At 40.6% G+C, this 24,072-nt stretch overlaps 1 protein-coding gene across 1 annotated transcript in view; it reads left to right on the top strand.

Annotated features, from left to right (window-relative positions):
- Nucleotides 1-1,070: 1,070 nt before the first annotated feature.
- Nucleotides 1,071-24,072, top strand: part of LOC108894943 (ELKS/Rab6-interacting/CAST family member 1-like) — a 109,982-nt gene continuing 86,980 nt past the window's right edge. The window contains 5 exon segments of the mRNA XM_018693591.2: nt 1,071-1,347; nt 9,762-10,666; nt 11,953-12,030; nt 12,355-12,396; nt 12,398-12,511. Coding sequence (XP_018549107.1) covers nt 10,160-10,666; nt 11,953-12,030; nt 12,355-12,396; nt 12,398-12,511 — 741 coding nt within the window. The 5' untranslated portion in view covers nt 1,071-1,347; nt 9,762-10,159.

The following is a 24,072-nucleotide window of genomic DNA, read 5'->3' as shown; positions in this document are numbered from 1 at the left end:
ATCCTCATAATGGTCACCTCACATCTGAGCTGAAATAATCTGTCAAATCTGTCAATCTGTCAAAACAGTCAAATTCATCGTATGATAAAATCTATACAGATCCATTACTGTTTCTGTCACAGATAAATAATGTCCTGTTTTTGCTAACAAACTTGTCCTATTCCTAACACACCTGAATTGCTCAGTTTGTGTGTCTGTCTGATGGTGGGCAGCAGATCAGGTATAAATTACATTAATAGGCCTTTTTCACAGCAGACATTTTAACTTCATGCAGGAAAAACACAGGTGGAACTAATAACCTGACGGCCCAGTTCCAGCAACTACTGCAAAGCAATGAAGCTGTTAATAATGTTATTGCACCTGAGTTTGACGGGTCAAACTGGCTGCTGCGTCATTCATGGAACTTACTGAGAATAAAGTTTTGAAACAAGCTGTATGGTGACCAGGATTAATGGAACAGATTAATCAAGAGTTAAAATCTGTTATCTAAAAGTAAAAGTGAAGTTATGGTAGAAGTGAGACACATAATGGTATTTTCTCATTAAGCTGCTACAGTGTTGCAGTGTTAGAGGATGGAACGTGTGTTACAGTGTAGGTTAGACAACAAGAAACACTATAAAATAAAGATGCCACTGTACAAGTTAATAAATCATATTATCTGAATTGTTGAATTCTTTCATCTCTAGGATGTCTCTGGTTAAGGACTGAGAAACTCAAAGATTTGCTCTAATGACATATAATAGAATAATATATATATTTTTATATTTACATATTTATTTAGTTTTTTTCTGATGGTAAGTTAACTACTTTTACTCAGATAAGCTGAGGATAAATAATTAAATAATAATTAAAATTTTACAGGATTAAAAATAAAGGGTTTTTGATATCGACTATGTCAAAAATGATAAATGGTTAATGTGGGTGATATTACATTAAGTTAATGTGGATGTCTGTATGAAAAGTATTTCTCTCATTTAATTGTGGCTTTCAATAATGGAAGGGAGGGAAGGGGGGGGCGAGTACGTCTCGGGGGCGCGCTCCACCGTCGTGACGTCACGGGAGCGCCCGAGCGGTGGGGAAGCCACCAGTGGTGGAGCTGGCAAAGACGGAAAAGAGGGAAAGATAGACAGGAGGAGATAGACAGGAGACCAGAGAGACAGCTACAAGACAGAGAGGCAGCCCCGAAAGAGAGCGTTTCACCTCGGCTGACCGTCTGTTACGTTGCCAAGCGTCACTTTGAGCTTTGACAGCAGCAGAATAACTGAAAAGGATATGTGACTGGCCTTTTTTTTTTTAAAACACAGAGCTTATTTCACAACCGAGGGCAGGAACGTTAACACAGCCGCAGTGAGTATTGGAACTTAGCCGGCAGTCCGAGTGTGTGCGTGTACACATGCATGTTTTATTACACGGGCCTACGTGTGTGTTTGTGTGTATAGGTCTGTGTGTGTCATGTTGGCCACTTCTCGGTCAACCTCACATGTGTGCCGCCTGTGTTTGTGCGCGGCCACGTTTCAGGACTAACAGGAACGTGAGCAATAACATAATTAAAATTTGATGGCCGCTTTGAGGTGCAGCAGTTTCAGGTCAGCTGAGAGACCTACAGTAGGGCTCTGATAAATTTCCGCCGGGGGGGGAGCAGCGTACGTGTTTGGACCAAGCTGTCATTGTGATACATTTTATAATTTTGCGGACAACAAACGACAATGCAAGCTCAATTCAACGAGGCGTCCTCCCGCTTTGTTCAATAAACCAATTGTCGCTGTACAGCCAGAGGCTTTCCCAGGAATAACAGGCTAATAACACTATGTCTTCTCTGTGTACCTCTAAATGCGATTATCAATCTGTTCGCTGTGTTGCAGGCGGCAGATGAAGTGCTGCTGACAACCGTGTAGTTTGTCAAAGCCACATAGACTGTTTACTACAGCGCCAGTTTAGTGACCTCATTGTATCACCCTGTGGTGTCTAATATTCCCACAGGGACTTGAAGTGTGCCTGTGGTAGTCAATAATAAGTTTATGTTTCATCTCTTGCCATAATATTCCCACGGGGGCTTTTAGTTGTGTTGTGATGTTTCTAACAGAATCCCTCAAGTTCCTCAGGCCGGTTGTTTGTGTTCTGAACTTTTTCAAGACTATACACAAATCTGTGCATGATGTCTTCATTGCTGTTACAGGACTGTCAACAGCCTCGTCCCGCCAGCTGACAGATTGCACTCAAAGCCACTCAGTCGAGACCAGATCGAGCAGAGGACTGATAGCAACATCCTTTGCAAAACCAAATCAGTTCGAGCAAAAACATGGGCCCGATATGATCATGTTGATGAAGGCGGGGAGGTGAAATCTGCTGCGTGTGTTTTGCAACGCTCAGCGGAGAGGGGTGGGGATTGGGGCTGGTGGGGCACGCTGTGATTTCCTCTGTGTTCCGCCCACAGCTCCATTTCTTTGTACCGCCCCTCCTCCGGGAGCACCAGAGTTAGGGAACTGAGCTGCTTCCTTCCACTGAGATATTGTAAACACAACATTTTTAATGTCCCAGCTCTGCAGTGCACACCTGAGCCTGCCTTTGGCTAAACTTTAACACTGCTAACAACAATATTCAAAACTTAGCATGACCCGATCCATACTTAAATATCTCCCTGAACTCTTGATATCTAATGAACCTTTCTGGACCCTGAGAGCCCCCTGACTCCTCTGTCTTCAGGCTCAAACTTTTGTTCTCAAGGCTTTGACTGAGACAGTAACTCCTTTAATTCACTTCCCAGAGCTCACTTTTATCACCAGACCATCTAATCTTTGATGTCTTGTTTGCTATTTATTTATTCAAGTTGTTTTATCATAGTATCATAGATAGATAGATAGATAGATAGATAGATAGATGTTTAGGTCACCTTCTCATCTCGCTTCATCCTTTTTAAACCCTTGCAAGCTGACTGTACGAGTACATTCCTTTTCACAGGAGGAGCCTGGGGGAGTTACACTCTCACTTTTGCTTCCATTAACTATTACACACACTCCTGATTTGGTTTTGTACTTCCCTGCCTTTGAGTTAATTGTCGAATCTCAACGGTGCATTTTCCATATTTGTTATGTAGGCAGCAGCAGCCAAGATTAGATAAGTGCACGGTGTGTAAGTGCATGTGCATGGCATCGGTGTATTTTAATTTTTTTATTTTTTGTGCATCAGTGTGTTTACGTGCGCTTGTGTGTGAGTCATAGTGTGGGTGTATGTGTGTGTGTGAACTGATTGTGCACACGTTTTGTTTGCCCAGCCTGCATCTTGGATTAATTTCCTGTGGTACACAATAGACTGGAGCTGATGTTATCTGTCTCTTATCAGTGTTGTGCTTTCCAGTGTCTGAACCATATTATATATATTATCGCAGATAAAACCCATGGCACAGAGTGAAGTTACAAGTAGCACAGTCACTCTGGTGAGCCAAAATCTGTATCTTGCCCAGACATCTTCTGCCCAACACATTATTCACTGTCACAGACTGCTAATATTTTCTCCCAAGTGCAATTGGGCTGCTGAGTTAATTGAAAAAACTCCCATTGCATTTTCAGCTATTCCAATATGCTGTGTGCAGGATTACTTGGTTTTTCTATTTATGGTACAACTGATAAAAACTTTTTAATCATTGAAATTGAGTTTCATTTTATTCCCCTACAAATTTCCACATAAATCCTGTAGATATTGTTTTACATGTGTCACAATCCATTTAAAAATACACAAATCAGCACAACACTGTTGTTACTATATGTCATCAATATCATGCCCTGACATGGAGACAATGTCTTGTGTCTGCTTGTGGAATCAAGCCAAACCACTAATAATACAGTACTGAAAACCAAATGGTAGCAACTGCATGAGTTATATGTTAGACAGCAGTAGTGCTAAATGAATCTCAGTGAGCCCCCCACACACATCATAACATAGTGAGTGACCCTAGGGTTGGTACGGTTAAAGTGCTAGCTTTTTTTAATACTCTGATGTTCTATGTTCTCCATATATGCACAGAATTTATCCAAAAAATATATTAGACTGTTAAGTTTACATGGTAATTGCTGCTGGAGATGTTAAAAATTTGTCACAGATAAAATTAACCTCTTGATTTTGCAGAAAACACAAGAGAACCTCCTTTATTCCTAATTTGTAAGTTCGTAGAGCATTTTTTAGTGTATGTCTTTGAAGTTTGATCAATATGAATATCAATATCTTGCTTTTAGCTTGTATTTACCATGATGTGACTGCGCTACTTTTGAAGTTGAGATAATTTACATCACCTTTCTACTCTTTAGACAAATAGCAGTCAGATTTTCACAGAGGTAATGTTATGATTGTCCTGATGAAGCAGCTGTAAAGGTCAAAAAAGTTGATTCCGGTGAGTGGCGGGTCATCACTTTATATCTTCAGACAGATTAGGTGGAGAACGAGCTCAGCTCTCCCCTTCAGCTGAGCTGTCGAGTTGACTTTCAGTGAGATGTGTAACCCCAGACAGCACCAGTGAGTCCTTTCCAGCCACATCATATCACAACAGGCCTGACAGGAACAAAAAGTAACAGAGAATGATAATATTCAGGATGAGCATAATGTGTTTTTTTCCCCCGATCCTCAGGCAAGAGACGAACTTTGTCAAATTCAGCTCCCACGCTGGAACACCAGCCGGCTAAGTATAGGCTGAGTGCTGTGTTGCTTTCTGTGGTGTGATAGACGGACGTGTGGTTGTCACATAAATAGAACATGCTGAACACCTTCAGGAATGCTGATGGAGAGACAGAGAGGCTGTGAGAGGAAGTGAAAGCATCAGGGAGACAAGTGAGAGTCAGAGAGGGAAAGATGGACTAAAGGTAGAAGAGAGAATGATGGGGATGGGGCTCTACCTTATGTTTAATAGTAATCCTCCTCATCGTGTCTGTTTGAGTGTGTCATAAACTCTATAGTGACATCTGTATTGTTTAAGGTAATGCAAATTTAAAGCCATTATAAGCAACATTTTTATATTAACAATAGGTCATATGACTACTTGTATGTGAAAGTGATTTGATTGTAGTGACAAACACACAGATTATTATTACCCACCTCTGCAGCTCCTCTCAGCTCTACTGAGCTTTATAGTACCTTCCAGCCCATTTGGTTTACTGGACAGCAGCTTCACTGTTTTGGGCCATTCTGGGCGTTGTTTTTGGCTGCAGCAGGCAGCTGTTCTCAGCAAAAAGCTCTAAAACCCCCACTGAAGGCTATGCAGCCAGCACCAAACAACAGACAAACAAAATTGGCAACTAGCTGGTGAACATAATGGGGCATTAGCAGCTGCTAAAGAGCCAGATATTTCCCTCAGGAATTGCTACTGACCAAAAACCAAACTGAAAGAGGACTGAGTATTGGAATTAAGTTCATCAGGTGGACAGAAACATGACTCACAGTGAATGCTAATGTTGGTCTGTATCTACAGGGTCTATATATATATATCATCAACTGTTTGCTAACAAGTTCTATATTAACTGAAAAGGATGATGATATTGCAGTGTTGTCTTTACAGCTTCTCTCTATTGCTGTTTAAGGTTTAAAATTTTAGTTTTTATCTGTAGCCATGTAGTGCAAATGACAAAATTTGAAGTGTGTCCTCTGCTGTGCCAGCACATTCTGGATATCTACACAAGTACAAGTACTTGGCATTCAACCACAGAGACTTTCTTGGTAGCCTAGTGTGATATTCTAGGATTTTATGAGGCCTAAGACAACAGTGTGTGTCTGTGTGAGGAAGGTTTGTGTGGAGGGAAGATGAGACATACAGCATGGCTGTTAGGAACAGTACAGGGAGGCAGAGGATGAAACACAGGGCGTTGTATGTGCTGGTGTTTCCTGTAGAGTGTTTTGTAGACATAAAGGAGATGAGGTTATTTTGGTTCTCAAGTTCACTCCTGGGCTGTTTCAGGATCAGTTCCAGGAGGGATAGTGGCTGTAACAGAGTACACTGTGGTTGGATATTTACAGTACAATGTGCGATAAAAGACAGCTAAGCTGTAATTACAGTTATACTGTTATACACTGTCCCAGTCAGATTTTGGTTGATAATTTTGATTTTGAAAATAATAATAGTCTGATTATTGATCTGATTAAAGCTGTAATGATTAATCAGATTGACAGAAAATAAATCAGCAATAGTTGTGATAACTGAATAATCATTGAAGCAAAAATGAATATTTTCTGTTTTTTGTTTATTTTAGTTTTCTATGATTCTAACCTGAATATTGGTGGGTGGTGGGTTTTGACTCTTGGACCAACACATCATGTGGGCTCTGGGAACTGACGGGCACTTTTATTCTGATCTAACATTTTATAGATCAGACGATTGACTGATTAATCACGAAAATAATCTTTAGATTAACTGATAATGAAAATAAATGTTTGATGCAGTTTTAGATGAAATAACATGCGCATAAGCATGAACTTGACTTTTAATTTTTATTTTTTTATGTCGAACCTTCAAGCATGAACTGCCATGAACTTTCAGTGTAACAGATGTTTCTTAAGGCAGTGATACATTGCTTTTTCACAGTTGTGTGAAAGGGCAAGAAGAGGGACAGTCATATGCTAGAGTTTGCTGGATCTCATGATGCCAACTGCGTCATAGGTGTGTTTGTATGCTTTCAGTGGTTTTTTTTTTATTGTGTATCTTTGTTCTTAATATTTCATTGCTTAAGAACTCTTCCTGGAAACTCAGTTGAAAGTGCAGATTCGTTAAAAAAAATTTGTGGTTGACTCATGTGAAATTATAAACTCAAGGTTATTATTATTTGCATCTGACTCTCAGTGCTGTTTTCAGTCCCTCACCTCCAGTCCTTGCAGAGTCTAAAACCACAACAAATAAATTCTCAACCAATGGGACACTGGTGGTTTATTCATGTGACCCTTAGACATGAACTGTAGAAAACATAACATGGTGTGTGTTGTGTTTTCCATGAGGCCAATAAAAATGAAAAGAAATGTATAGATAGATGTGCAACCTGTCCAGAGTGTACCTTGATACTTGCCCCATGCATGCTGGGATATGGTCCAGCTCCCTGAAACCTCAAATAAGAAAAGCAGTTGAGAAGTGGATGCATATAAGTATTTTTGTGTGTCTAAACACTTGTGTTAGAGCCCAGTGTAAGTGGATTCAGTAAATATGCAGTTTGTGTGTTACCAAACCTATAATGAAATGTCCCGTACCTATTTCAGTCTGAAGCAATACCCCAGGAAAAATTATGTTAACACTAAAATGCAGTATTTTGATTGTTGCAGTGGAGGCCTTATAGTGACAGAGAGGAGCCTGTGGATCTCAACTGGGAAAACATGAGTGGGGGAAGTGAATGTTCTTTTCTGCAGTGTGTCACAGATGCCTTTGAGCAAGGCTCTTAATCCTCCAGCCACTCAGTGCCCAGCATATGCGAGCAGTGGCAGGTCATGACCGAAAAAGAGCTGTGTATGTGTTCAATAAATGCTTAAATAAAGGCTGCAAAAAGAGGCTAGACATACTGTACTTTTTTTTTTTTTGCTTTATAGTGAGAATTGGGACATGAGCATATATTATCTACAGGTCAGCAAGTCCAGAGGGGGGAGGAGGAAAACCCCCAACACACACACACTCTCTCTCACTGTTTCTGCCATCTCATTTTAGCCTCAAATGAAGCATTAGATATGTGTGTGTTGTTCGTAACATGATCACTCACAGCCGCTGAGCTAATATGCGTTCATCTGTGCGCATCTGTAAATGTGTCGATCATATCTGTGTTTGTTTATATGCAGATTGATATATTGGTATACGTGTGTCTCCTGTCTGTTAAGCCCTACACAGTTCCATTCATGTGTTTGTGTGAGTGCATGTATAAAAGTGTGCTCTGGCCTGTTTCTGTCCAGGTGTGTGTTTTTGGCCCGAGGGGAGATAGAGCAGATGGTCTCTGTTTGCGTTTGAGTATGTGTGTGGGTCTGTGTGGCTGTAGCTGACTGGCTGTCAGTAAGATTTGCCTGGCCAAGGATCTGTGCCTAGAACATCAGTTGGAAAGATAGACTACTGTAAGGCTGTTAAAGGTCTGGTTAGGGACCAAAAGCAGGAGTGCAGGTACATTAAAAGGGGTAAACCAAAGGGCTTCATGGTTAATCAGTGTTAAAGTGAAATGTTAACTACTGATGTTAGTGATTTTTAAAATTCTGCAAGTTGAGTAGTTAAGATTTTTCAGACAAGCATTTTCTTTATGGTCACCTGTTGTGAATAATGTAAAATATAAGCACAAGCTTAAATACCCAGATCACTAACATCATAAAAAACAGGATTAACAGTAGTAATAAGAATTATTGTGTGTTAAAATGAAGAAACAAGCCAGAGAAATATTGCTCACTTCTTGTAGTTTACTTTAAGTTGTTCTAGTAAGGGGAGAATGTGGATCCAGTGGCTGGTGTGAGTGTCCAATGGGTCATGTGTCTACTGTCCTGAGGATGACATCATTGTCTCCAAGGACACCCAAATGACTGAATGATGACTGTTGACCAGCTGGCCATTGATTTTAAATAGTTATAAACGCGCTGTCTTTGATAAAGTAGCTGACTCCAGAGCTAACACGTAAGGTTGTATATAATAATTCTTTTTGATATATTTAGATCGAGAAAGCTTTTTAGAGTCTGAAACTTTGTCCTCCTTTCAAATGCTGCACTGTTGCTCCTGCAAACAAATTTGAGCTGAGTACATAGTCCACAGTGGGTAGTTCAGGGGGCTCAGGAAATTAGAGCATTGGCAACAGAAAGCTTGAAATTTCAGCGGCCTCTGAGTGCATTTATCAGCAACATGTGCGAACCAATGCTCATAAATTCAAATCATTTTGTGCAAAAGAATGGTGCCTTTAAATTGAGTATAGTGAAGGACGTGACAGGAATTCTGTTTTTCATTATTTTCTCAGCTCTGTTAATTACTTTCTTTGACCTGATTGACTTAATCAGTTTTAATGTTTAAGCTTTTCATTTCATCCAACACACACACACACAGACTATTACTACTATTACCAGACTGTAAAACCATGTCAAAACATCATTTCATGGTGTTTCTGTTTTATTTGATATGTAGAATTATATTTTACATTTTTGGCATCTGGTGTAGCTGATCCCTCTATCCAGTGTGACTCATGATTACCAGGAATAGAACAGATGGGCATTAATTTTTGTTTTTTTAACTTAATGTTTCCTTCCAACATTATTATTGCAGAATATACATTGACTAATAACAAGGTTTGATTGACTGAATAACATGGAGTATTCTGTTCTTAACACACGTAATTCATCCAGCTGGCACAATGATTATTACCCTCTATGTCAGCTTATTGAATGCTATCTGCTATCACCCGGTTTATCACAGCTGCAGCACAGAAAAAGTTTGTTTTGTTTTTTTTTCTAAAGGTGTCAGGACACAGGAGTGTGATCTGAAGAAGAAGGCGTAATGGGTGGTGGAGAGACAAAGCAGCTTGTGTGATCATATGAACTGACATTGGGTGACGCTTGTGCCTGTGGCAGAGTTTGTGGAGGACACCAAAACTTTTTGAGTGTAGTCTGTGGACAGAGGATACCAGCTTTATGTATATTTTACTGTGTGTGTGTGTGTGTGTGTGTGTGTGTGTGTGTGTGTGTGTGTTCTGGCTGCTTAGTGAGGCTAACCATAACGTGCTAAAACCCCAGTACATCTTTGTTCCACTGATCATTAAATCTCTTTCTCTTTCTCCTTCTCTTTCTAGGTGATCCCATCACACCAGGCCCTGTGGATTAACTGGCTACCTTTATCTAAAGGGATGCCCTATTGATGACTGTTTTCTAACAAAGCCCATGGATTACAGTGAGGGTGTTGGAGAGGCCTTAATCACAGCTATGCCAACACTGTATCAGGATATTTCAAGTCAAGAAGCACTACAGTAGAAGACTGACGGGACTTTGTGTTTTTAGCTGTTAGATTTAGTGTTTCAGATAATTTTTTTGGACATCTATCTTACATTTTTTGAGCATGTTATAAGTGCATAGACCCCCCACTCTGTTTTCTTGATTTTTCTCAGGACACCAGCTGACTTTCTGGACTGTTTGTGCCATCTCACATTTTTGATCCACTTCACACGCAGTATACAGCCCACGTTGTCTCACCATGTACGGTAGCTCACGTTCCGTCTCAAAGCTGGATGTTGTTGGTTCCAATGGTAACGGATCAGTGTCTGGGAGTCCAGGTCGCTCCCCACGCCTCCCTCGCTCCCCGCGCCTTGGACACCGGAGAAACAGCAGCAGCAGCTCCACTGGTGGACTAACTGGCTCGGGTAAAACCCTCTCCATGGAGAATATTCAGTCCCTTAATGCCGCCTACGCCACAGGTGGTCCTATGTACTTCACTGACACAGTTGAAGACCCGGTCGGCATTGGGAGTCTGGGCAGTGGGCTGAATCCCTCGCTGCCCAAAAGCACCATGACCTTGGGGAGGGCTGGGGCCAGAGTTCCTTACGGGGTGAGAGCGGCTGTTATGGGGAGCAGTCCTAATATAAACACTGGAGGAGGAGGGGGAGGTGGTGGAGCAGTCATGCCCAGTGATGCTATAGCGTTTGGGGGGGAGCTACAAAACCAGCCTCCACAGGCAGCTACTGTGCCCCACTCCATGAGACAGGTGAAGCACTGCTGTATTTCTTCTTCTTGAAGTCAGCATTTTGTGAACTAAAGGTTGAAGCTGTATGCTGTATTGTCGGAGCACTAAAACACATAATAACTTGGTGGTTTTGTTCCTGGAAGATACCCAGATGAAAACAGAGAGAGAGAGAACAGATACACCCTTACACTTTACTGAGCATTTCATGATCAGACTGATACCACTCTTACATCTACATATTAAACTGGAGCCAGCCACTCCTAAAACTGCAACTTGTCTGTTTTTTACACTTTGATTTTCAAAGAGATTAACCTTTACCCTTGGACAGAGCCAGGGTAGCCCATTCCAGTCCCTATCCTAAGCTAACCTAACCATTTCCTGTCTCCAGCTTCACACTGAACAGAGAGATGCGAGAGTGCTAAAACTCTTGGTAAGAAAGTGAATAAGTATAGTTCCCAAAAATGTTGAACTATTCCTTTCAAAATAAGCTGGTTTTTTTGTTCACCGTGTTTATAGGCGTAAAACATGAATCTTGCTGTCATGTTGTTATCATGTTTGAAAATTAACATAAAATACATTAAAACAATCAAAGATAAAATCAGTGGTGCTTGGCAAAGAATTTTTCGCAAATGTGAATTATCTGGTCTGTTTAGAGATGGTAGGTGGAGGATTAGTCATCTAAGTATTTAAGAGTTAATGTTTTCTTTTAAGTCACCCTTCTACTAAATAAAATAAGAGCTGTGTGGGTACAGTATTCTTAAATAGATAAGGTCTGCCCACTCCCTCTGCACCATTAGTCATAGCCTGAGAGCTCAAGTGTCTCTCTGTCCTCTCCCATACCTTCCTCTTCAGTTTGTTTCTAATTATTTCTCAAACAAAAATTTCTTAAACTCTCCTAGTCCTTTATTTCCTTCACACACTGTAGATTATGGTAATTGTGAGGATGCTGTTACTCTAAAGCTTGACTGCATTATTTGTTATGTTGGTTTAAAAATTCCAGTTCTTCTCTAACTTTGCAGAACTGAAAGAAACTGCTTTTTCTTTAAAAATGTGTCACATAAACACACTTCTGTCCTGATGTCAAGATGAATTAAACATTTCCATAGGAAGCATTTTCTCAACAATACAACAGATATATATAATGTATATAAATGCCCAGCTTACCTTGAATACATGGTTTGCTGTGAAATATTGTCTTGATATAAATCACAAATCCAGTATTTAAGTAATTCACTATCAGTCATGTTTTTTGACATCTCTTATATGACGTTAAATATTTTGGATATGCTCTGTGTGTATGTTACCAGGTGAGAGACGGTGCCATGTCAGACCTACAGACGCAACTAAGAGAAGTGCTGAGAGAGAACGAACTACTGCGCAGAGAGGTAAGGACATTTGCACACTTCAACTCAAGGAAAGAGCATGATGCATTTATTTATTTTACAATTAACTGCATTTCTAATTTGATATTTGCAGTGTTATGATACAGTTTGTTTGCTTTTAAGTTCCTCTGGGAATTCTACAGTCCTGAATTTAAGCTTAAAACAACAGCTATGAGGAAAACTAAAAGCAAGTGAATCTAATAAATAATATATGGCAAGTAATATATAAGTGCATCTATAAACTTGATTAAACATTTTTAGTGAAGCATCTCACTGGATATCCTTTTACATTTATTAAAACAAAGTCACATCATTGATCTCTTGTAGCTGGAGGCTAAAGAGTCCAAACTGAGCTCCTCCATGAACTCCTATTAAGACGTTTTGGAGTCCAGAGCTGAAGAAAGAGAGAGCGCTAAGGAAGGATGAAGCCACAAAGATGGCTGTCTGGAAGGAACAATACAGAGTGGTGCAGGAGGAGACACAGGTAGGAAAAAGACGTCTGTGTGTGCAACTGTGTATGTGTTTCTATACGACAGTGAGTTCCTGTAAATATTTCTGGACTGTCTTTGCACGGGGGCATATCCAGATAATTTTATGGACTGTTCTGGTGGATTTTTCTCAGCTGCTGCAAGGCGGCCTTGAAGACGGGTAAACAGATGAAGCGGGCTGCCTGGTTGGGGACTCCCAGCTGTCTTTTAGTTCAGAAGCCATCTGGATGAGACTGAGACACAGCTACTCTGGCAGGAGGCTGGAATATTATGCAAGAGATGCACTCACACACACTTGCTGTCACTCGCTGCCTCTCAGTGTTGTATTTCACATGCTGCCACCGTTAAAACCAGTGCACAAAGTGCTGGGTACTCCCTGCGTTTATTTTTAATTAAATTAAAATAATCACATTTACATTTTGATCATTAACACCTGCTCTTAGCTCTGCTTGTGTGTGTTTGTGTGAGTATATTTGAGGCTTTGATGTTGCTCCGAAGACAAATTTAATGTGGAAAAGGACTTCAGGTTGTAAAATTACATCACCAGATATTAAATCACTCTCTAAGAAAATTTACAACTAGGTTAGGGTGTGTGTATGTGTGTGAGAGAGAACAGTGCGTGCGTGCTTGTGTGTATGCATCCATAAATCTCTGAGTTGAAATACGTGTGCACACATGTGAGAGAACAAAGGAGCAGATGATAAAATTATCAATCTATCATGTATTTGGCCCACTGCCATCTCTACTAAAATCCTCAGCTGCCTTCACACTTACACACAGTCCTGTGTCTGTGTGTGTGTGTATGTGTGTGTGTGTGTACTTTAACAGTGAGTGAATACACATGTTAAGACATGAAAGAATATTTTCTGATCTCATATTTTGGGAAATATGTGCTATACTCTCTCTATCTCTCTCTCTCGTAATCTCTTTTACTTTCATTCCCTTTCTTTCCTCCAGACTAATCACACCCTTTTAACCCGAGCCATCCTTTTCATTTCCTGCTCTCATTATCCTGTCACTTTCTCTCTCTTCAATCTCTCTCTCTTTCTGTTCATCTCTGGCTTTTCTCGGTCCCCTCGCTCCTCCTTTTTTTCCTCTCTTCTTACTCATTCTGCTTCTCTTCTTCTATTTCTGTCATCACATGGTGAGTCAGCTCTTGCTTTCTATCTCCACCCTACCTCCTCCTCCCTACCTTCCCTCCTCTCTCTCTATCTTTGCCATCAACCCAGTGTTAGACATCGAATTAAGTTACCTCCCAGCAATTTTGGGATATGTGCGCAAAGACACACACACACACACACGTGTGCTCGGACACACCCCTGCTCAGGAATGCACATCTCATCTCCACCTTCTGTCCTTCCTCCTCCCTCCTTCTTTCTTCCACACTTCCTCACTTATTCACCACCTCCTTCATGCCTGGCCCACTATCTTCACCTCTCTTCCGCTGCCTCTGTTTTTATCTCTTCCTCTCCTTATGTCCGAGCTCCCTGTTCTCTTGTTATTTTTCTCTCCCTGTTGTAATTTATTTGTGTGTTTTGTGGAGTTTTCATATTAGGTACAGGTAGGTTGCTTTGTGCCATGTCTGAGTATGATTGTCCTCCCTCTCCCACATGGTTTATAGCAATATTTATTCAGCATTGAGATCAGTGTTTAATTTCAAACAGATCAATGTAAAAAATGTAGCTTTACTTAACTGCACTACTTTTGATTAAACCACTTTATCATACCCAATAATCAATAAAATAAACAACATTCAAGAGAATTATTAATATGGTGTAACTGATAGCTGTACGTACACTAATGTGTATAGACAGAGAGGTGTTTGAAGTACACAATCTGCGACAAGAAACTATTCACTTTAAACACATTCATTCTGATTTCATACAAGAAATATACATTTGAACTTCAATACGCATTATATAACAGCAATAGAAAACTAGAAGACATACTCACAGGTTTAAAATGTAGCATTTCAACTTTTAACAGAAAAAAGTTAGAATCCCGTCACATCTGCCAGTAATCGTTGAAAAGGTTTCACTGTGAATCATTAGGGTTGCGCTGCTTTTCAGTGGCATACATATGCATATGCATTTAAAGCTATGTAAATGTGTCTGACAAAGGTCACCTTGATTGGTACATGATTTTAAAGTTTGGTCACTGATGAAATGTTTTGTCTGAAGTCACAGTCCTATAAGTTAAAGTAATGTTAATAGTGTTAAACATTCTAAAACAAAATAAAACTGGAACATTAAACCAAAAAGGGAAAATAACTCTTTTTGGTGAATCAGAACTATCATTTAATCCATGAGTTATTCAGTTACATAAAAAACATTGATTATTGCAGCTTTATTCTTGACACAATGTGCTGATTGGCTGCTTGTAAAGGCCCTGAGAGCAGAAGAGTAAAGCACATTCTGTTCATATTCATGTGCCTGACAGGTGTGTGATGCTTCTTACCTAAAGATGCATGAAGCACATATACAGATGTGATTAGATGACAGGTTTTTATTTTGTTGCCCCTGTGCTGAGCTTTAAATTATTGCTCTCTCCGTCTGTACTGCCAGTTGTTTCTCTTGTTTCACTTCCCGCATCCAGTCATTTTCTCTTACCACATGTTCCCCTCATTGTCATCACACTCTTCATCTCTTTCCTGCCAGTCTCTCTTTTTCTCTGTCTCACCATTTCCCTCACCACCACTGGACTCCCTCTCCCTCTCTTCCCTCTCTCCTCACTCTCCATCTGGGCCTGTGGAGCAGCTCCACTGCAGAGCGCAGTTCAATAGAAGGGACACACCCTGGTCTAACAAATCTATTCATCTGAATACAGATTGCTAATACTGTGGTCGGTGTTGTCTGTCTCCTTTGTCACTTTTTCATACACTGCCTTGCTTTGGCTTCTGTTGTGTGTAAGTGATTGTGTGAGTGTGTTCATCCAGTTTGTTCCACCTCTTTGATCACAGGAGGTAAGTACAATGTTGCGCACAGAAAGAAAGTGAAGCTGGAAAAAAGGAAAAGATTAAGGAATGTCTGGAATGCTAAAGGAAAGCTACACTCTCTAACTTTTTTCTTTCTGTGCTTCGTTTTTTTTGTCTTTTCTTACAGAAAAACATACACAACTTTTGTCTCTTTCCAGCTTTGTTATCTCTGATGCTCTCTGCACTCACAGACAGTGGTTAGTTTCCATTCAATAAATATACAAGCTCAAGCAGAAGACAAGCAACAGATTACATTCATAACTGTGACTGTTTCCATTCAGTATCATGCTCTCCTGCAGATAAATCCATGCACCTAAGCAGAGTTTAATGCAAAAAGTGACGTATCACTAATGCTGTTTTCTGTCTGGAATCTGAACAAAATGATTTCAATAAGATGTAATATTATCTGCATATTGAACTACATACCAAAATGAATTTTCTTTTCTTAAATGGATTTGGTAATAAGCAAGTTTTTGAGCAGAGTGTGTGCTTCTTTCTCTCCGTTCTACGGTTTGTCCCAGCAATGAATCATGCCTCTGAACAATAACCACTGTGTCTGTCTGTTTCTGGGGCTGCTAGATGCCATCTGTCTGACGGCTACTGTACTCCAGGCGAGCTGCGTGACGTCAGAACTAACGTGTGCAAATGTGTGCTTCTTCATTTATGTAGGGTGTTTGTGTGTGCTAATTTGGACCTATGCATTTTTAAGGAGAAGCCAGTTGGGATTGTTTGTTTGCCTGATGAGAAAGAGAGAGGGAGGGTGAGAAGCAGGGGGGAATCTTTGTCCCTCCGTGTTTGTTGGCAGGCTTACGTGTGTCAGGACAATTGGACTTTCTGTATGCACAAGCGTGTGTGTCTGTGGGGGCGTAGACTGCACGGTTGCCTGCATGTTTATAATTGTATATTTGTATTTGCATGTGTGTGTTATTGTGTATACAGTATGTGCACATGGAGAAAGACATGCATGCATGTTCTTCTGTATGCGACATGTAAGATTACTCTGCAGTGAATGCACTTTTTCTAAGTGTGTATGTTTTTGTTTGACTGCAACAATTTGTGTTTGTTATATGGAAATGGGAAGTACTTGGCAGCGGTGTGATGTCAGAAGTCGTGTTTGCATGTGTGTGTTGGAGAAAGTGCAGCAGCCCAATGGCTGTTGGTCTTTTACTGCTGCGCTGTTTTCATTGTCTTCAATTATTTAACCTAATACTCAAGGTGCTGGTTTGGAGTGAGATTGTGTGTGTGTGTGTGTGTGTGTGTGTGTGTCAGCTCAGGAGGGGAAAGCTTTTTTTTCATGTGATAATCTCAATGAAACAATTTCTAGTTGTTTTTTTTAGCAGACTGATACCAGCAAGATTATTTCATTGTATTGGTGGAGAACTGTTTGTCTTAAGATTTTATTAAAATGCCAAAATTGTCAAAACAATATATGTGTATTGGTCCAACTTCAGCTCAGAGGTTCTGTTTTGTTTTTGGTAGAATTAAAATGGTAAACCTACTACCTGCTGAACCCAGTGGGCAAAAGGTCTGGTGATTTGTCAACTCTTTTTCTTTTTTCCTCAGTGTGTGTGTGTGTGTGTGTGTGTGTGTGTGTGTGTGTGTGGTGTGTGTGTGTGTGTGTGTGTGTGTGTGTGTGGAGGTTAATCCAAACAGGCAGGTGAACACAGTGCCCGTTACACCTGGGTGGCACTTTGCCTTCAGGTCCAGGGCGGGATGAGAGAGATAGAGAGATGAGACAGAGAGGGAGAGATTGGCTTTCCTCTCCTCTCCTTTCTTCCCCTGTCATCCGTAGTTTTTCCTGCATTTTGCTCTTTTGCTCAAAGCGACAAACTTGGAGAGGGAGTGGGATAGTTACACAGAGTGGCACTTGAGTGTATTTTCTACTCGTTGAACACGGCAGTAAATCAGGCCTTCAGGTTAATGTTTAAATGGATGGTGCTACCAGAATCTGTTCCGCCTCTGCAGCTGAAATTCTTAAACCATCTGAGACATTTATTCACTTGTACACTAAATAAAGAATTAACTACAGTTCTTAATTAAAGATAAAAGATGGGATTAAAGCACATGACAGATATTTTACTGTAAATATACAGTAAAAGCACTTTGGACCAGCTTCTGTGCTGACTGAGTAAAGACTTATAATCACTGCTCAGCACTTAACGTTATTACACCTGGATTTAAGTTGAGCGTCTTGCATTTCTAATTTCATTACTCCAAGCTGGCGTTGAGTTTGTCCTCAAGGACTCAGATTAGTTTGAATCCAATAGAAACAGACGAGGCCAATTGTTTCCTGTGTGAGATTTCTATTCACGGTATAGAAAAAAAAATGTTGCCAGCAAGAGTTTTTGTGCCAGCTGGCTGCAAAAAATGCTTCGCCCAGCAATCCATATACCAGCAAAGAACCCAACAGAAAGGGAGAGAGACGGAGAAGATGGATTGAGATGTAAAGACGTGTAAAATGTGGAGAGAAAGAAGGAGGAAATCAGTAGAGTAGAGAATAGATCAAGTTGGAAAGCTGGGGATGTGTGCCAGGAGGAGGGAGGAAAGGCGGAGAGATGAATGGATGGCACAGAGCAGTTGAGCTCAAAAAAAAAAAAAAACTGAAATGCAGAGAAATGGAAAGACTGGTTGATGTGACAGGAGAGGAATGGGCAAAGAAGAGGAGGGTGGATGGAAAGATGGAATTAATAGTTTGACTAATAGTTAGAGAGGAGAAGAAAGGAGAGGGGGAAGAGGGAAAAGTGCAGGAGATTAAGGATGAACTAGATGAGCTGAAAATAATAGCATTGCTGTACCGATTACATATTTTCTAGTAATGGCCAGCCATTTGTTTATAATGTATATCTCTTATTCTATAAGACATTTACCTGAATCTAAACCATGGCAGATGAGCAGTTAGCACAGAATTTGAAAAAGGAATTGACAGAATTCAGCGATGTTTAACATTTAATCTGAATTGCACAGAATTGACTGGAAATGTTTTTTGTTTTAAAAGTGAACCTGGGATGTAAATCTCTTGGATGAGGCAGAAGGAGAAGGATTTATGAAGAGAGAGTCAAAGAGAAAAAGCTGAACATGCACACACTCACACACTCTGGGACTCTGCAAACACTTTATGCATTCCTCAGGAGTCACGCTTCTCAGCTGCAGATCCACAACTCTCTTCTTCTGTTCTTTGATGAAATCGGTCAGCTGATATAGTCATTTAGACAAATGGGTTTGTGAGACTGGTCAACCGGTCATCTTACCCAACATGTGATGAGAGAATAGGGGTTGGTGCTAACTCTTACATGAGGTTATGGGTAACCTTGCTTTGAAGATTTGGGAAGGACTCTCTAGGGAAAAGTCTGTCTCATTTTTGTAGTTGTCACCATCTTTTCCATTAGTTATGATAACATTATATTACTTGAGAAATTGCTGTGATCTGGAAACATGGAAACATCACTAAAATGAACTCCAGCTGGACAAAGAGCACAAGTGATCAGATGATTAAAAAGGTTGTTTACAAGTCAACAATTCAACCAGATTATCTGAATAATGAAATTCTGAGGTAACAGCAGAAGTGACGACACCTTAAATGTTGGTTATAATCCCTCATTACGCAGGAAAACTGTACAGTGAGTGCAGGTCAAAGTTAAACCAGGAAGTATGTAAACTGTAGGCATGGCAGGAAGTCTGGGTAATAATTTGAACTTTTTCCTTTATTTAATTCTCCAAATAATTTTGACTAATTTGAGAGGCTGCTTAAAACCTGTAGGATACTGTGACTGTTGGTGTCTCTCTCTGTATACAAAGTTCTCAGACAAGAACGACGGTCAAAACTATGAAAATAAGACCCAGTGTGGATTTTTTTTCTTTACTAGCTGTTAGGCAGTGGAGCAGCAGTGGAGGGATTGAAGCTAGACTGAGAAGATCTGAGTGTGAATGTGTTTGTCTGTATGAATATGATGCAGGGAGGCTCTGGAAAAGACAGCCTGCAGGCTCAGCAAAGTTTTTTTAAGTGTTTTTTCTTTTTGTCAGCCTGTCTTTGGTACACGATACAACGTTCTTTAAAATGCAGTGACAATCTTCTCGCTGTCTGAATCTGCCTACCTTTTCTACCTCCTTCTGTTGCCTGCAGTCTGCTTCTCTTTCCATCCACTGCTTATCGACCTATGACTCATTATTCCTCTGTGTGTGTGTGTGTTTCTGCTCACGTTGGCATACTGTATGCATGTGCGGCGAAGTTCATGTGCACGTGTGAGACAATCACTGTTCCTACCTTCTGGAGTTCCAACTAACAGATACAGTAAAAACCTCCAAAAATAGTTTATTTATCGCAGGTATTATGTCTGCGTTCATGTGTGCATGTGTGTGTGTGTTTATGCATTGGGTTGTCTTTGTGTGTGTGTGCTTTTCACACATGAATGCTCATCAGTAACAGATGGTCTTCAAACCTGTGTGTTTATTTAGTCAGGATGGAGAGATAGGTGAGAAGGAGAGAGAGGGGATGAAATGAGAGAGAGAGGGAATGAGGTAAATGCAGGCAATGGATAGTGGGGGAGAAAAAGGCAGATGGACAGAGGAGGAGGAGGAGGAAGGGGAGTGGTGAGGAACGGACCAGCAAGAGCAGAAGGAAGGAGAATCATGGAGTGACTTTAACTGCGAGAGAGAGGGAGAGAGTAGGAGGAGGGAGAGAAAAAAGGAGGAGAGTTCCACACTCAAGAGTCTTATAAAACTTTAACTCCATTGCACTGGGAGAAAGAAATGGCTCTCTCCCTCCCTCTGTTTTTCTTTTACAAAGGCACAGGGTTCGTTTTACAGTGGAGAGAAATAAAGGGAGAGAAGAGAGATTTGAAAGTGAAAAGAAAGAGAGAGTCAGTTTTCCCTCTTTGCGTACAAGGCTGTGATTTTGTGAGTTTTTGCTCCCACTGTCTCACTCTCTCCACTTTCTCTCTCTCTTCGCGCGTGTGTGTGTGTGTGTGTATGGGTGTGTGAGGGCCTGTGGTAGCCATGTCCTTCCTTATAAGGAGTCCGTTTGGGAAGAGTTGGTGAGGAATGAACAGAATTACAGTACAGTCACTCCCCTTTTCTTCTGCTGCTTTTTTCCCTTCACCATGCCTCTCTATAATCTGTCAGTCTGTGTATCTGTCTGTTCAAATAAATGTGACAGCTAGAATTGGCTGTTTTCCTGATTTAATTCCTTCTCTCCTTTACTCTCTCCTGCTTTTCTCTCGCTCTTTAAACCCACCACTGACCCTGATGTTGCATCTCAAACTGACTGATTAGGGTCAGCATTTTACTCTCGCCTTTTCTTCCGCTCTCTCCTGCTCCTCTTGGCTATTTTTTATCCACTCTTTTCCCAGTTGAGTCTCTTCCATCTTTCTCTCTTTCTCTCTCTTTTGTTTCCATAAAATCTGATCATTTTCCTTCACAAGCTTGCTCTCTGTCTTTTGGAAAGTGAGGGATCTTCATGTTCATGTTTCCTTCAATCGTTCGCCTTTTTAAAAATTTTATTTCCTCCCCCTCATTATGTTCCTCATCCTCCACCTTTATCCTCAGAAAGAAAGGAGAGAGAGTGTGTTAATCTGCCTGTTGTCTAATGCCTGAGTGGGCGATGCTTTCAAACTGCTCACGGTCATTACACACACACACACACACACACACACACACATACACTGACATACAGCATGGCCACTGCCTCCAATATTATGTTGTCTGCTGTAACTCTGCGTGTGGGCATCATCGTGCGCGCGTGTTTGTCAGCACAAGTGTGCACATATACGTGTTTCTGTCGCAGTGTGTGTCTGTTTGTGGGGGGGTGGGGTGGGGGGGCAGAGCGTGACTCACCCGGCAAGCACAGAATAAGCGAGGGATGAGACGGAGGAGTAATAACGGAGAGATGGTTAATATTGAACGACAGATGAGCAGTGGCCTCGGGGGGGTGGGGGGATGACGAGCGGATGGAAAAATTGTCACCATATTCACAAACTGATCTTCTCCTCGTCTCTCTTTCTCATGAAATCCTATAGTTTTACACAATCAGACCTTAAAAAAACGTTCACAATCTGCAGACATGCAACCTGTGGTGAGGCCTCACAAAAATATATTCCTTCATATTGAGGAGTCACAAGCAAAAACTGATCAGGGAACATGGCTGTAATGGACTGAGTACAGGCCAATGTGGTTGCGGCTTGATAGCGAGATTGTGAATATTTTTCCACCCATTGCAGGTTCTTCCACCAATTTTGTGGTCATAAAGAAACCAAGAAGTGTGCTGCTTGTAAGTTCACGGGGTGGAAAAACAGAATACAGTACAGCTGATAGTGGTGTTCACTGTCATCATACGTATGGATCATTAAACCAAAACAGAGTCCAAAATGCAAATGGATTCAAATGAAGCTTCATATTGAGTTTTTCTTTTTGTTACATGCCACATCCTCTATTTGCATGTATTAATTTTCTGACCGTGGTGGCAGATAATGTTACTCACAGATGAAACATAGCTAAGGAGAAAAAAACATTGTCCAGTTTTTGTTTATGTCAGACTGCAGAGGCATTGAAGTGACGTCTAACATAAGAGTGCGCAAGGTCATTTTAGGAGGTTGTTGACTGACAATACACAGCCATTACATTTCAGTCTGCTGTGCTACAGTATGAATTTGTAAATGTGTCTCACTCATAAATTTGATTGTCACAAACAATTTGTTCCTGCTAAGAAAATACGAGGTCTGTTCAGTCAAATTTACAAGTTTTGATTTGTTGAACAACACTGGGGTCAGGATTATTTCCCATCTTGCACTTGTTTACCGTACATCAGAGTGATGAATTTATCTGTCCTTCTCTTAGACCACTGAAGGAAACATCTGTCACCTTGATTTGTCTTCTTGTTTGTGTGTTTGTCATATCTATACACAGTTTAGATTTGTTTCTCTTTCTTGGTATTTTATCATTTGTGCAGGCAAATCAACTCAAAGCAGTTATGATGCAGCGAGAGTCAGTTAGAAATCAAACTGGAAGTAAGAATCCACTTTGATTTGATGATGAATTTCTTTCTGTTTTGTATGTTGCATGACTGGTTTGTGTCATATGAATGTGTCCAGAGTGTGTATGTGTATGTGCATGCATCTGGATGCATATGTTGGCATTGCATGTGTCTGTTCTGGGTGTTGAACCAACCTCATCCAGTCCCGTGTGGAATCAGGAAGCAGTTTGACAGGGTCAAAGGTGACAGAGCCACAGACGACTCAGCAGAAACTGAGATGAAAAACACAACTTGTATTCCGGCCCTCACACCGTCTCTCCACCTCTTTTCATCCCCTCGTCCATGTCTGCCAAACACAATTAACGCTCTGTTTTCCCTCTTTTTCCCCCTCCATGCTCCTTATCTCCCTCTCTGTTTTTGTTTCTGTCTGCCTGCTTCCGTTTATATTTCATTCCGCTTTTTTCATCTCTCTCTCTCTCGTGGTCTGGCATTTCTCAGCTCTACATTCCAGCTGTGTGTATGTGCTGGGGGGAGTACTGGTGCAAGTCTTTGTGTGTGTGTGTGTTTCTCTGAATTCTTTATATATAACCTTTGAAGTTGTGTGTGTTCATATTGTATGTGCTTGACTTCATCCAGAAACACACTGATTTGCATTTGTGTGAGCAAGACTATTGAGGCTTCGTGTGTGTGTGTGTGTGTGTGGGCACACATCAATTTCTGCAACTCTGACATACTTTTGGTTGCTTGATGTGTGTGGGACTGTTAGTGTTTGCCTGACTGATTACAGTATAACGATATATGTGGGCATATATATGCATTTCTTTAATGCTTAAATAACACACGAAATATACTATACTCTACACAAATTACTGTAATGAGAATGGATGTGTGTGTTCATGTGTGGTTCTCTCTCTGACTATCCTTTTGACATACCATGTCTTTTGCTGAAACTAGTGATTATTTTTGTTATCCTTTAACCTACTCATTATTTTTATCATTAATTGATTAATTGTGCCGCAAAACCAAGGAAAACGTATGACGCAAGAGCTATACAGACATTTAAACTTTTAAAGATTGAATGAAAGAAAGGGTTTATTTTATAGTGTTAGAGGAAAGTCCTCACAGTGACAAAACCAGAACCCATAAATGTTTGTATTAAGTGCAAAGAATTTTAGCACTATTCAAACCATTTGAGACTGTTTGCAAATTCTTGCATATCTTTATATGGGTGGGTCAGTGTCTGCATGTCTGAGGGAGGAGTCATAGTTGGCATTGAGACAGATGGATGCACCAGAAAGGGAATTGTTAAGAGAGGAAAAGGATGCTTGCTATAACTGTGTCTGTCTGTGTCTCAGTCCTCAGGGAAGTCCTAGAAATGTCAGTGTCATGACAATGTATGTGTATGTGTGTGTGTGTGTGTGTGTGTGTGTGTGTGTGTGTGATACAATGAGGACAGAAAATGATTACATATAAAAAATAATACTTTATCATTGCAATATTCTGTACATTTATCTCAATGTAACTATTGAAATGAACAGAACTGTTTGAGACAAAGCAGGAGAGACACACACTGCCCCAGCTGTCATACAGCATAAAGCACAGCTATTATAACAGACAGT

The sequence above is a fragment of the Lates calcarifer genome, linkage group LG18 (assembly GCF_001640805.2).
Source record: "Lates calcarifer isolate ASB-BC8 linkage group LG18, TLL_Latcal_v3, whole genome shotgun sequence".
NCBI classification, from domain to species: Eukaryota; Metazoa; Chordata; class Actinopteri; family Centropomidae; genus Lates; species Lates calcarifer.
This window is presented reverse-complemented; position numbering and strand designations above follow the sequence as displayed.